At 43.3% G+C, this 15,268-nt stretch overlaps 3 protein-coding genes across 7 annotated transcripts in view; 2 read left to right on the top strand and 1 right to left on the bottom strand.

The window, feature by feature from the left end:
* The window catches only part of LOC125715000 (kelch-like protein 10), a 116,209-nt gene that overhangs the window by 94,646 nt on the left and 6,295 nt on the right, over positions 1-15,268 (top strand). The window lies entirely within an intron of this gene.
* LOC125715002 (odorant receptor 131-2-like) lies at positions 2,476-4,675 on the bottom strand. Its single transcript, XM_048986191.1, has 2 exons — positions 4,635-4,675; positions 2,476-3,736 (listed from the first exon to the last, which is right to left on the bottom strand). The coding sequence occupies exon 2, from the start codon at positions 3,724-3,726 to the stop codon at positions 2,761-2,763; it is 966 nt and encodes a 321-aa protein (XP_048842148.1). The 5' UTR covers positions 3,727-3,736; positions 4,635-4,675; the 3' UTR covers positions 2,476-2,760.
* Positions 7,687-8,885, top strand: LOC125715007 (odorant receptor 131-2-like). 2 transcript variants are annotated; one of them, XM_048986197.1, is made up of 2 exons: positions 7,687-7,719; positions 7,871-8,885. In XM_048986197.1, the coding sequence occupies exon 2, from the start codon at positions 7,880-7,882 to the stop codon at positions 8,822-8,824; it is 945 nt and encodes a 314-aa protein (XP_048842154.1). In that variant the 5' UTR covers positions 7,687-7,719; positions 7,871-7,879; the 3' UTR covers positions 8,825-8,885. The 2 variants fall into 2 exon arrangements, with proteins under 2 accessions (XP_048842154.1, XP_048842152.1); XM_048986195.1 differs by having other exon boundaries at positions 7,689-7,719; positions 7,856-8,885.

Here is a 15,268-nt window from a genome sequence, read left to right as displayed (position 1 = left end):
GGCACTGTAGCTAATCTCCCTGGACGTGGACGGAAGAGAAAGATTGATAAAAGACTGCAATGAAGGATAGTCCGAATGGTGGATAAACAGCCACAATCAACTTCTAAACAAATTCAAGCTGTTCTGCAGACTCAGGGTGAAACAGTGTCAGGTCGATCTATCCATCGACATCTGAACAAAAAGAAACACGATGGCAGGAGACCCAGAAGGACACAGAAACATAAAAAAGCCAGACTGGAGTTTTCCAAAATGTACTTGAGGAAGCCAAAATCCTTCTGGGAGAACGTCTTGTGGACAGATGAGACCAAAGTAGAGCTGTTTGGCAAAGCTCATCATTCTACTGTTTACAGAAAACGAAATGAGGCCTTTTGAAGAAAAGAACACGATGTACTGGAGAGTTCTGAAGTGGCCAGCAATGAGTCCGGATCTAAATCTGATTGAACACTTATGGAGAGATCTCAGAATTGCTTTTGGGAGAAGGCAGCCTTCATATCTGAGAGACCTTGAGCAGTTTGCAAAAGAAGAGTGGTCAAAAATTCCAGGTGAGGGGTGTAACAAGCTTGTTGATGGCTATAGGAAGCGATTGATTTCAGTTATTTTTTACAAAGGACGCGCAACCAAATATTAAGCTGAGGCTGCCAATAATTTTGTCCGGACCAGTTTTTGAGATTTGTCTGAAATGATATCAAATTTGGCTTATTTTCTATGTTTTTTTGTTGTTGTTCCAATGCATATAAAGGAAATAAACATGTGTATACCAAAACATTTATAATTTTAACAATTATCTGGGAGAAATGGTGCATTTTCTGGAAAAATTCCAGGAGTGCCGATAATTTGTTGTAGTCAATATAAATAATAGTTAGGGTTGTGGTACTACAGGAAGACAACATTTTATGAGATTTCAGGCTTAGGCACTAACTCCAGTCTCTAGTTAGTGGAACAGCAGAATTTCCCTGCTGAGCTGTCGAGTGCGTGATGATTACAGAGGCTGAACGTGCTCCCTGCTCTGGGGAAGGACCTCCATCATGTGGGAGCCTGAGCTGGTCCTGCCTCCACACCTCTCCCCTGTGCTGCCATTAACACTCATCAATTATTAATGTCAGTCCTGTGATGGACGGCTTGTTTGTTCTGCTGCTGAGCGAACAGGGCTTCCCTGTGGAGATGAGCTGCCTTGTGACAGTGCCGGACCCCACAGCTCTCTGCCTGGGCCTAGTCAGTGCTGAGGCCTTCTGAACAACAGGCCTGATTGCAGCCTTAATGTGACCTAATGAAAACACCACATACACTCTGCTGCCTGCACATGCAGTGCTGAAGAAGTAATAACTGTGAATACAGTGGGCAACACCTGTTAACATGCTTCGAGTTGTATCTTTGCCTTTCTAATTTCATGAAAATTCCTGTGTGTGACTCAGCTGCAGGGAGCACAGCAGCTAATAGATGTATCAGTACCTCAGAGCTTGCAGGTTATATTTGCGGGAAGCGCTGGTGAATTGCAGCTGACAAATGAAGACTTTTTTCGGTCTTTTGCATGACTCTAAAAGTTAGAGTATGGAAATCGCCATGTGCTGCATGGCCTTAAGGAGCTTATACAACATTAAGATGTTCCTTATGTACGATACCTGCAGATATGAGTTATTCAGGGAACAGTTCAGGTTCACTGAACTGTAAACAAAGTGTAGGTGTTAAGGAATGGGGTGCTTCTGCTATGAACTCAGGGGCATGGTACAGACAGGAAAGGAAGGTGGTGACAATCCGCTTACGGCTCCGCAGCATGGGTTTATTCACAGAAAGTGAGAACACTATAGGAACACTACAAACATGGCCTTGAGGAGCTTATACAACATTAAGATGGTCCATATGTATGATACCTTCAGATTTGAGTTATACAGGTAACAGTACAGATTCACTGAACTCTATCCAAACTGCAGGTTATATTAGCTGATATGCTTTGGCCATTCAGATCATCAGCTGTCATCCTGGATCTGCTGGGAAGGTCAAAGGCAGCATTACTGTCAGGTCACAGGTCATCTCTACAGCTCTGGTAAGTTTATGGACTGAAAGTTCCTTGTGACCCTGATCTGGAAAAGCAGTAGAAGGATGGGTGGGCTGGGAAAACCTTAGCTTATTCTTTTAAAATGAATATTAGATGAAGCATGAAGATGAGTGTGATTTCAAAATTAAACCACATGCAGAGACCAACGAAAAAGTGCAATTTAGTTATTAGCATTTAACACATCATAATGACATTCAAATGAGGAATATGCAGTTAAACTTTGCATAATAATAATAATAATAATAATAATAATAATAATAATAATAATAATAATAATAATAGGGGCGGCATGGTGGTGCAGTGGTTAGCACTATTGCTTCGCACCTCTGGGACTCAGGTTCGAGTGGCCGCCTGGGTCACATGTATGTGGAGTTTGCATGTTCTCCCCATGTCGTCGTGGGGTTTCCTCCGGTTGCCCCCACAGTCCAAAAACATGCTGAGGCTAATTGGAGTTGCTAAATTGCCCATAGGTGTGCATGTGTGAGTGAATGGTGTGTGAGTGTGCCCTGCGATGGGCTGGACCCCCATGCTGGGTTGTTCCCTGCCTCGTGCCCATTGCTTCCGGGATAGGCTCCGGACCAACCACGACCCAGTAGGATAAGCGGTTTGGAAAATGGATGGATGGATGGATGGACAATAATAATAACAATAGCCAATATGTACAGTCTATCCAGTCTTATCCAGTGTCTCTCATTGCTTCCTTCACATTAATGCCTCAGATCCACCTTCCTGGAATGAGAAGCAGCTGGTTGAACCTTCTTATCCAGGCCACAAACAGCATAGTGTTTCAATGCCTGGAAGAAATTCTGGTCCCTCAAACCATAGATCAATGAACTCAGGCAACGCGGCGCTATCACAAACATTATGAAATTCACAAAACGGATATAGATGTAGATCACCACGCTGATCTTTAGCAGAGCCATGTCCACGAAAGGCGTAAGTAGCTGTATGAGGCAAAGGAGAAGCTGGATGGCATGGAGTGCCACTGTCCTCGTACCTTTGGCGCTTGACTTGCTGTTTTTACCAGAGGCAGACCGGGCAGCCGCAGCCACCTTGACGTATGTGAAGGCGATGACCATGGACATGAGCAAGAAATAGAATTTGAACACAGCAATTTGGAGGTACTTCTGCCACTCAATCACAATCAGTGCATCCAAGGAGCACAAGACTCTCATGGTGAGCTGCTTCACTGAGACCAAGGCTGCGAAGGAAAGGAGGATGACGAGGGCAGGTACACAGCCCAGCTCCCAAATGAGGAGCAGGCCCACCACTCTAATCCTCGGCGTGAAGATGGCAGCGTGCCTTAGGGGCTTACACACAGCCACATAGCGCTCCAGGCACATGGCCACCAAGGTCAGAGGCGTGGAAAATTCCAGCCACATCATGACCAAGTTGAGCACTATGCAGGCCTCATAGGGGATCGTCACTCTGTAGTAGGTCAGCAGCGCAACCAAGCTGGTCACCACCAGCAGTGAGGAATCCACAAAGAGCATGTGGGCAAAAAGGATATAGCGGGTATCAGTGCGAAAGGCCTCCTTCATGAAGAAGGTGAAGATCATGAGGCCGTTGATGTATAAGAAGATGCCCACCAGCACCTCTGTGATGAGAGGCCCGAATGAGAGAATTTCTGACCATTTGCTGCCATCCACTATTCCTGTCGAATTCTCCACCATTTTCAGTGTCCTGGGAGCAAAGAGAAGGAGAAAATGTGCAAATTGAGTTTTTTTCTTTTCAGCGAACAGCATGTCACCACTGGACTGTCAGGTTGTACAGACCTGCTGAAATGTACTGAACACGCTAAATAATGGGGCCCTTTTCCTGCTTGTTTTACAAATGCACCATAAAAATATAGTCAGTGTGTACATATTGAAATTAAAACTATAAGCCTTGGAAAGTCAATGATCACTATATTAACATCAGTCAGACATCCTGAGGAACAGGAGAGCATTCTGGAAATGGGCAGAGTGTGCCTTTATGCTCCATGTGCTGCCTGAAGTAACCCTCAGTACCTCTCTTATGAGCTGAGTCCCTACGAGTCTCTGCCTTTCTATATAGCTGCTACTTTGAACTATGATTCACACAACATTCCAAACCTGCACGTTTGCCGAGTCCTGATTCCGAGAATTTCAGCACTATCCCCTGCTTTTCCCTGTCAGAATATCAGTCATTTTTTTGTATGTACCTGCATTTTACATTATGTATTTTAACAGGAAGTCCAAGAGTCAGTCTCAAAACATTTCAAGTGACTAATTTGATTTATTTCTCATTTTATTTTGAAGGTCATAAGCATGTCAAGTCATCCTACAAATGAAAGGGTGATTCTATCCTAATTACTACCTGATTGTTATATAATCTAATAACTTCCTGAGTATTATATAATATACGTGGTATTTTGTTATAAATATAGCGCAAAATGTTATCAGTCTAATTAGCTAAGTATATGACATTTGGCTTTCAGTAAAGCACATAGTATGAAAAAGAAAGAACATTGTAAGACTCTAAAAGAATAACTCTGTGATTTGATTTCAGGTAATTAGTCAGATCAAAAACTCCCTCTCCTGACCTATGAACATTACATTACCTATTGCGCGCTTTGAGGGGTCCTCAATGAGCAATACTGGTAAGAAAAAGGTATCCTGGACAAACCTTTATACATGGACATTAATGACAAGGGATCCTTACTTGTCAGGTGTGTCTTGGGAATATAAGCACACCAATGATGTCACTGAAATTTAAAAAACAAAAATTAACTCTGTAGAGACGTGCGTATGTCAGCAGCCTGAAAACAGCATCATCTAATAACTAAACATCTGCATTTTGATCTCCAGCAGTGTTCAATCAACACCACAAGGGGGTGCTGAAATAACATATGAATCAATTGTGATATGGTACAGTACAGTGGGTAACACAAAGCCCTGATGTAAATTTTTATAATCACTTTAAGGCTGTAGAAACAAATGACAAGCGGTTAGGTTTGTAATTGGGGGGATGGGTTTAAAACTGCAATGTGGCTTGGACTGACATTGAACTTAAGGTCCCCCCTATGACAAAGTGATTAGTCTTGAGTACTTGTAGGACAGTAGTGATGAGATGGATGATGGTTTGAAACACGTTAGTTGGGATTATTGTGTAGAGTCAGTCATGGGCTGCATGAACTTAAATTACGAGGTGAGGGGTTGTGGTTTAGTGAATAACAGTGATCTGCAAAGAGGACAGTGTTAATAATAGCCAAGAATGCATGGGAAAAGATGTTTAAAACTCATATGGTTTATGGGAGCTGTAGGTGTGCAATAGGGAGTAGAACTCTACATATCACCCTAAAGGAAAACCATGAGTTGATGAAAATTAGCGCTAATAAGTAGCTCCTGAGTTACGTATAAAAGTCCTGGACTGGCCCTGCTGTCCATAATTATTAAACCGAGAGCTGATAGGTGAGATTCCAGTAGTTTTGAGAACGGGGTTGTTGTTGTTGTTGTTCGAAAAGCTTTAGCAGGAGCTCATCTCACTGGTGTTTCCTGAGAAACAGAGGCAAAGGGGCTAAGGTCATGTCTGAGGGAATGGCTTCATCAGCAACTGTGGACTAAAGGGCATATATCTTGCTTTTAGATGTTAAGTGACACAGCCAGCAACCTGCAGCAATGGAAATGTCCATTAAAGTCATGAACAAGCAGTATTTCCCAAAAATAAACAACATGGTGAGAAGAGCCCAGTGGTCTACTGTATATGGGGGTTTTCCCGGTGTAGTCACATGATCACACATCCTTCACCCTTTTATCAAAGCAAGGATTCAGTCTCAAGTCATGTTAATATTGTGGTAGTTAAATGTTGTAATCAATATAAATAATAGTTAGGGTTGTGGTACTACAGGAAGACAACATTTTATGAGATTTCAGGCTTAGGCACTAACTCCAGTCTCTAGTTAGTGGAACAGCAGAATTTCCCTGCTGAGCTGTCAAGTGCGTGATGATTACAGAGGCTGAACGTGCTCCCTGCTCTGGGGAAGGACCTCCATCATGTGGGAGCCTGAGCTGGTCCTGCCTCCACACCTCTCCCCTGTGCTGCCATTAACACTCATCAATTATTAATGTCAGTCCTGTGATAGACGGCTTGTTTGTTCTGCTGCTGAGCAAACAGGGCTTCCCTGTGGAGATGAGCTACCTTGTGACACTGCCGGACCCCACAGATCTCAGCCTGGGCCTAGTCAGTGCTGAAGCCTTCTGACCAACAGGCCTGATTGCAGCCTTAGTCTGACCTAATCAAAACATCACATACACTCCAATACCTACATATGCAATGCTATAGCCTGTTAACCAATTAAACAATGACCAGAGTAGCTAAACCTTAATTGAACTGCAGTTTCCTAAAAGGACACTGCTACATAACCCCAGACAGAAAAAAATATAAACAAAACCATTGTTATTATTTTTACGATCATTAGGCTTGAGCGGGATTAACTTTGTTGCTCTGCAGTGACCTCTAGTGTCAGCTGGGCTCCTACCAGAAGGTGAGTGTAGCCTCTCCACAGAGAGGCTGGTATCAGGCCTTTACCATTTCTGGTATGGAGCAGGACTGAAAACGTAATCACAATTTTGTTACAATATACAGTAGAAGCTTGGAACTCGAACGGCTCTTATCTCGACCAACTCGGACGTCAAGCAAGTCTCTCAGATTTCTTCCGATTTGCACCTCGACTGAAATCTTGGAACTTGTCTGTTGCAGCTTGACCAGAAACTCGGAACAAGACAAAACAAAATAGTCATGCTAAAATTTGTACGGATGGAGACGCGTCTCCCCTTCCAAGCAATAATCCCTCCTTTTCTCTTCCTCTCCACCTGCCACCTGCAGTACGCCATCAGCTCACCTCAACAGAGCTGACGTGCTCATAAATTGTCACTTATTTCATGATTATTGCTTTCCCATGTGCGTTTCATGTGTATTAGCTTTATATTGATAGGTAATGATTTTATCATTGATTAGGTAGGTAGTTGGGTTTAAATAGGCAATCATTTGGGTCTGGAACAGAATAAATCCATCTACATTATTTGTTATGGGGAAATTCGACTTGGATCTCAAATCACAACTCAACCAACCATCCAGAACAAATTAAATTCATATTCCAAGGTACCACTGCACTGTATCACAGATGGCAGTGGAACGTTTGCATAGAATTAATAAGGTAGAGTCAGTAACAGTAACGATAGAGTGACTCAAAGTGAGGACTGCATCAAAAAAATAAAAGAAACAAAAAACAAACATGATGTAACACATGCAATATTCCCTTACAATCACTGAATAATTCCCTATACTGCTTCATCTTTCTTTTTAGTAAATAACAATGACAGTGAATGTGAGAAATCGTCTTCTTTAAACTGCAGATAATAAAATACAAAAAAAAGATATAAGATATATAAAGACATACAGGTATAAGACAAAAAAAGAGAGTTTCTCCTATATAAAACCCTTCATCCTTACTTGAAATGGCTTTTTAATCTACTAATAGTAACATTCCCAACAGAGATATGCATGCCCATCACACCTCACCCCAGGGGCCTACTATGCTGGACACACCTACAGAGTGCATGTGATGTCATGTGTCATTGGATTCTTTATAAACTAGAGCACATGCTACTCCAGAAGTGTTTGAGTCAAGTGCTCAACAGAGGCAGGTAAAGAAACAAATATATCTTTTATTGTGTCTCTCTTTCATTTCATTTAAATAGGGGCCTTCTTGGGAGAAATATATGTTGGTTTTGCTTACTGACAACAATTTGTGTTTTAATGTACATTTAATGTACATTTCAGCTCTTTTCGTTTCAGAGTTGACCAATGGCTGGCCAGAATGGTTCCTCTCTGGAGCTCAACTTCCTGTACTACCAGTCCATGACAGGGACAATAGACTTCATGACAACAATAAAATCATTTCTCGTGCTGTCCACTGCCCTATTCTTCATCTCCCTGAACCTCATCATGTTCGTTGCCATGTGGAGTAAACCCAGCTTCCGTGAGACTTCCCGCTATCTTCTATTCAGCCAAATGCTCCTCAGTGACTCCATCCATCTGGGATTCACCACATTGCTCTACTCGTGTAGCATGGCTAACATCAACCTCATCAAGGTGCTCTGCTCCATGATCGTCCTTGTAAGCGGGACAACTTTCCGCATCTCCCCCCTGACGTTGGCTGTCATGTGTCTGGAACGCTATGTGGCCATTTGTTTCCCACTCCGACACACTGACATCGCCACCCCCGGGAGAACCAATATTGCCATTGCAGTGGTCTGGTTCCTGGGCTCTGTGAACTATGTGATTGATATCATTTTTTTAGCAGCTACAGATGCCCATTTCTTCACTAAAACTATTTACTGCACACAGGAGCGCCTCTTTCTGGCCAAGTGGCAGTTTGATGTGTTCCAGAGCTTTAACGGTGTCTTTTTTGTTGCCGTGGGAATCATCGTCATCAGCACCTACACAGGCATCATGATGGCAGCCCGGTCCATCAAGGCCAAAAAGGCCAGCAGGACGGTTCTCCTTCACCTGGTCCAGTTGGGCCTCTGCCTCTCCTCCTTCCTGTTCAGCAGCATCGAGAGAGCCCTGTCTACAATCAGCTCAGCCCTCTTTATCCACCTGCGCTACCTGAACTTCTTTCTCCTCGTCCTCCTGCCCCGCTGCCTGAGCCCCCTCATCTATGGCCTGAGAGACGAAGGAGTTCGCCCCCTCTTCCTCTGTTACCTCCGCTGCAGTCGCTGGAGGATCAAACCAAGCACAAAACATTAACATAATATATCAAGATATTTCAAAATGTAAGGAAAAAGTCATAAAGACATTCTAAAGAGATTTATATGAATTTATCATTATAAAATTATAGTTCCAGTGCTGTGGGGAGTAGGCAAGGCAAAATCTCTCAGGGCCGGGGGGGGTGGGGGGCAGAGTAGTGAGATAGATCTCTGATCGTGATTAACTTTGCCAGGTCTTTGTTTCCTGTGTTTCTCCTTGAGTGTGTTTGTTTTCTTCTTCCCATGTCTTTAGATCCAGTAATTAATCACTACGTAATTTTTTCCCTACAAAAACAGCACAGCCCTGTACCATGTCTTTGTCATATTTTCCAAATCTAATGCGCCTTTCCTGTTGTCTGTATCTGTGTAATTGTTTGTGTTTACTTGCTTGCTGTCGTGCTTGATTATGTGCATTTTGAAGGCAAAAAAAATAACAACAAACAATACGCTGATGTCTGAGTTGTCAGGGTCTCATTTCCCCAACTGTAACTGGTGTTTGCTAAGACAGTATTTAGTGGCAATAGAAAAACTTTCGTCCAATAATACGAAATGGTGAACCACAAAACATACTGTAACTACCGGCAGGGGGAGGGGGCTCCCAGGTTAGTTAGCCAATGTTGTTTTATCGATTGGTATATTATGTACTAGCTGTGTCTTTCCATATATAAGAATATAAGAAATTTACAAATGAGAGGAGGCCATTCAGCCCATCAAGCTCGTTTGGGGAGAACTTAGCTAATAGCTCAGAGTTGTTAAAATCGTATCTAGCTCTGATTTAAAGGAACCCAGGGTTTTAGCTTGCATTACACTAGCAGGAAGACTATTCCATACTCTTCATTAACTACTTCATTAACTACATGCTGTGTAAAGAAGTGCTTCCTCAAACTCGTTTTAAAATGTTCTCCCGCTAATTTCCACTTATGGCCAGGAGTTCTAGCATTTCAACTGATATTGAAATAGCTATTTGACTGAATAGCATCCAGACCTGTTAGAATCTTATATACCTGGATCATATCCCCCCTTAGTCTCCTTTGCTCGAGGCTAAACAGATTCAGCTCAGCTAACCTCTCCTCATAAAACATTCCTCTAAGACCACCTACCTTGCGCCCGCCCCACCCCACAACCCTGTCCTCACTTAGCATTTGGAAGATAGATGGATTATCACAAGACGATTACTAATACCAATTATTAACATGCCTCCGATTGACAACAGAATTTCCCTGCTGTGCTGTCGAGTGCGTGATGATTACAGAGGCTGAACGTGCTCCCTGCTCTGGGGAAGGACCTCCATCATGTGGGAGCCTGAGCTGGTCCTGCCTCCACACCTCTCCCCTGTGCTGCCATTAACACTCATCAATTATTAATGTCAGGCCTCTGATAGACGGCTTGTTTGTTCTGCTGCTGAGCAAACAGGGCTTCCCTGTGGAGATGAGCTACCTTGTGACACTGCTGGACCCCACAGATCTCAGCCTGGGCCTAGTCAGTGCTGAGGCCTTCTGACCAACAGGCCTGATTGCACCCTTAGTCTGACCTAAGCAAAACATCACATACACTCCAATACCTACATATGCAATGCTGCAGCTTGTTGGACAGTTAAACAGTGACCAGAATAATTAAACATTCAGTCCATTTACAGTTGTTGTGATTTTGTAATAAGTTAATCTGTGTTTTATGAATATTAAACTGCAGTTTACTAAAAGTACACTGCTTCATAAGCCCAGACAGAAACAAGACACACAAAATCACTGTAATTATTTTTAAAATCATTAAGCTTGACCGGGTTTAACCTTGTTGTTCTGTATTGACCTCCAGTGTCAGCTGGATTCCTACAGGGAGGTGAGTGAATTTTAGCACATTAGCTGTGTAAAGTTATATGATGAATACTGCAGGGAAACGATGGCCGACAGTGCTCACAAAAGAGGACAGGTGGACCTCAGCTTCTTGCAATATTTACTGAGAGATAAATAAAAAAATATATAAATAGAACTACACACAACACACTTCTAAACTACACACATGTATGGTGACACATAGGTTAATCAATAAAAATAGTCCAGCTGTGGGTGACCTCTGGCGTTTAACATTTCTGATACAGAGCCAGAGTGAATATTTCATCACAAAAGCCACCAGCACAGGAACCACGGAGGGCAGTGCAGCAACCACAGCACAGGAATCACAGGGGCCTGAGCAGACTAGAAACAAGGGTAGATAACATGACTACAGAACATGACAACAAGACTAGATCAAGTAAGGCTAACTAAGAACAAAGGCACAAGTAAAAAAACAATGATCACAACATACAACATGTTTCCCATGTTGACCATCTACTTTGGAATTTAGGTTCCAACTTTTTCAAATAATACAGGTATATTACTTTATTAACTTGTACTTGCAGAGTGAACTGAACTTTACGTAATGCATATGTGTACCACAATAGCACCAGTCAACACTGGTCATTGTCCTACATTACTGCACACTAACCACCTTTGCAGCGAACACAGTGAATGTGAGATACCTAATGATCTTTTTCATTGAACTACAGCTTGAATGAGCTAAATAGAATCCCTAGTCATTGCTTGAAATGGCTTCATAATAAATTAATAGTTACTCTTCAGGCAGAGATATGCATGCCCATCCTGTTTCACCCAAGAGGCCAATTATGCTGGACACACCTACAGAGTCCATGTGATGTCATGTGTCGTTTGATTTGTTATAAACTAGAGCACATTCTACTCCAGAAGTGTTTGAGGCAAATGCTTAACAGAGGCAGGTAAAAAAACATCGCATATATTTTTCATTGTGTTTGTTTTTCATTTCAGTTAAATAGAGGTCCTTCTTTTCTTCTGAGAAAGATATGTAGGTGTTTCTAACTGTGAATGACAATTTGTGTTTTAATGTATATTTCTGCTCTTTTCATTTCAGAGTTAACCAATGGCTGGCCAGAATGGTTCCTCTCTGGAGCTCAGCTTCCTGTACTACCAGTCCATAACAGAGACAATAGACTTCATGACAACAATAAAATCATCTCTCGTGCTGTCCACTGCCCAATAATATTCTTCATCTCCCTGAACCTCATCATGTTCGTTGCCATGTGGAGTAAATCCAGCTTCCGTGAGACTTCCCGCTATCTTCTATTCAGCCAAATGCTCCTCAGTGACTCCATCCATCTGGGATTCACCACATTGCTCTACTCGTGTAGCATGGCTAACATCAACCTCATCAAGGTGCTCTGCTCCATGATCGTCCTTGTAAGCGGGACAACTTTCCGCATCTCCCCTCTGACGTTGGCTGTCATGTGTCTGGAACGCTATGTGGCCATTTGTTTCCCACTCCGACACACTGACATCGCCACCCCCGGGAGAACCAATATTGCCATTGCAGTGGTCTGGTTCCTAGGCTCTGTGAACTATGTAATTAATATAATATTTTTGGCAGCCACAGATACCTATTTCCTAACCAAAACTATTTACTGCACACAGGAGCGCCTCTTTCTGGCCAAATGGCAGTTTGATGTGTTCCAGAGCTTTAACGGTGTCTTTTTTGTTGCCGTGGGGATCACCGTCATCGGCACCTACACAGGCATCATGATGGCAGCCCAGTCAATCAAGGCCAAAAAGGCCAGCAGGACGGTTCTCCTTCACCTGGTCCAGTTGGTCCTCTGCCTCTCCTCCTTCCTGTTCAGCAGCATCGAGAGAGCCCTGTCTACAATCAGCTCAGCCCTCTTTATCCACCTGCGCACCCTAAACTTCTTTCTCCTCGTCCTCCTGCCCCGCTGCCTGAGCCCCCTCATCTATGGCCTGAGAGACGAAGGAGTTCGTCCCCTCTTCCTCCGCTACCTCCGCTGCGGTCGCTGGAGGATCAAACCACGCACAAGCACAAGATAAAATATATCAAGTTCATTCAAACTGTAAGGAAAATTTCAGAATGAAATATTAAAGAGAACAGATTTAAAGTGGTTTATATGAGTTCATAATTATAAAAACTATAGTTCCAGTGCTGTGGGGAGTAGGCGAGGTGCAGTTTGTCAGGGGTGGGGGGGTGGGACAGGTCTCTGATCGTGATTAACTTTGCCAGGTCTTTATTCCCTATGTTTCTGCTTGAGTGTGTTTGTCTTCTTCCCGGGTCTTTAGATCCAGTAATTAATCATCCATCCATCCATTTTCCAAACCGCTTACCCATTTTCCAAACCCGGTCATGGGGGGTCCGGAGCCTATCCCGGAAGCAATGGGCACGAGGCAGGGGCAAGCCCATCGCAGGGCTCACTCACACACCATTCATTCAGACATACACACCGATGGGGAATTTAGCAAGTCCAATTAGCCTCAGCATGTCTTTGGACTGTGAGGGGAAACCGGAGTACCCGGAGGAAACCCCACGACGACATGGGGAGAACATGCAAACTCCACACACATGTGACCCAGGCGGAGACTTGAACCCGGGTCCCAGAGGTGTGAGGCAACAGTGCTAACCACTGCACCACTATGCCGCCCCGTAATTAATCACTACATCATTTTTTCCCTACAAAAACAGCACAGCCCTGTACCATGTCTTTGCCTTATTTTCCAAATCTAATGCACCTTTCCTGTTGTCTGCACCTGTGTAACTTCTTGTGTTTACTTGCTTGCTGTTGTGCTTAAATAAGTGCATTTTCAATAGACAATAAAATAATAACAAACACAATGCTGGTGTCTGAGATATCTGGGTCTCATTTCCCTAACTTTTATTCACGTTTGCTAAGACAGTATTTAGTGGTAATACAAACACTTTTTTCCAATAATACAAAATGCTGAACCACGAAACATACTGTAAGTACCGGCAGGGGGAGGGGAGGGGGCTCCCAGGCTAATTAGCGAGTGTTGTGTTATCGATTGGCATATTATCCTCCTGCCAGTGAAGCAAGTGGCTGGTTGGCACTTCCAGTCACATGCCTCTCTTTCCAGTCAGTGCTGTGTTTTTCCAGCTAGTCTAAGCTGTATCCAGTTCACAATAACTCCACCCCCTCAGCGAACTGTAATTGGAGAACAGGAATCACTGTTGGAAGTTTCTCTGCTATATCAAATCATGTTTACTTGCCTCAGTTTGCGTTAAGACATCAGTGCTGCACAAACAAACAAATCAATTAAGTAGAATCGGGTATAGCAGTGAATGAGACGCCAAATGATGTTCCAAGCAGCCATACTTCTAATATGTTTGTTGTTTTGATTATAAACGATAATAAATATATCATTAAGTAATAGTCATAGGGCCAGCACAGCTTATAGCACCAAGGTTGGCTCCTGTATCACTTCTCTATTTCCGTGGAGTTTGCACATCCTCTCTGAGTGGGGGGGTCTCTCAAACAGTCCAAAAAGTGGTTAGTTGAATTTGTGTCTTTATGTTGCCCAATGTGTGTATGACTCTGTGTGTGTTGTGACCTGTAATGGACTGTCTTTCTGTCCAGGGTGATCCCCTGCCGTGCCCCCCAGGACCCTGTACTGACTTAGCGGTTGGAAGATACACAGATTACCACAAGACAATTATTAGTATCAAACATGCCTCTGATTAACAGCAGAATTTCCCTGCTGAGCTGTCGAGTGCGTGATGATTACAGAGGCTAAACATGCTCCCTGCTCTGGGGAAGGACCTCCATCATGTGGGAGCCTGAGCTGGTCCTGCCTCCACACCTCTCCCCTGTGCTGCCATTAACACTCATCAATTATTAATGTCAGTCCTGTGATAGACGGCTTGTTTGTTCTGCTGCTGAGCAAACAGGGCTTCCCTGTGGAGATGAGCTGCCTTGTGACAGTGCAGCACCCCACAGCTCTCAGCCTGGGCCTAGTCAGTGCTGAGGCCTTCTGACCAACAGGCCTGATTGCAGCCTTAGTCTGACCTAATCAAAACATCACATACACTCCAATACCTACATATGCAATGCTATAGCCTGTTAACCAATTAAACAATGACCAGAGTAGCTAAACCTTAATTGAACTGCAGTTTCCTAAAAGGACACTGCTACATAACCCCAGACAGAAAAAAATATAAACAAAACCATTGTTATTATTTTTACGATCATTAGGCTTGAGCGGGATTAACTTTGTTGCTCTGCAGTGACCTCTAGTGTCAGCTGGGCTCCTACCAGAAGGTGAGTGGAGTTAAGCGGATTAGCTGTGCAAAGTTACATGATGAATCCTGCAGCATGTAAAGGGAAAGGAAGCGGATGGTTGACAGTGCTCACAATAGCGGACAAGTGGACCTCAGCTTCCACAATATTTTATTGAGACATAAACAGGAAAATGTATAAGTAGACCTGTGTGAGACATTTGTCTTATAGGCTCTTTGTGTCTGTATGGAGGCACAAAGGTTAATGAATCAAAAATGTCCACAGAGAGGCTGGTCTCAGGCCTTTACCATTTCTGGTATGGAGCAGGACTGAAAACGTAATCACAATTTTCTTACAATATACAGT

This window comes from Brienomyrus brachyistius, chromosome 19 (genome assembly GCF_023856365.1).
Source record: "Brienomyrus brachyistius isolate T26 chromosome 19, BBRACH_0.4, whole genome shotgun sequence".
Lineage (NCBI taxonomy): Eukaryota > Metazoa > Chordata > Actinopteri > Osteoglossiformes > Mormyridae > Brienomyrus > Brienomyrus brachyistius.
Note: the sequence above shows the minus strand (reverse complement) of the source record. Positions and strands in the feature narration are given on the sequence as shown.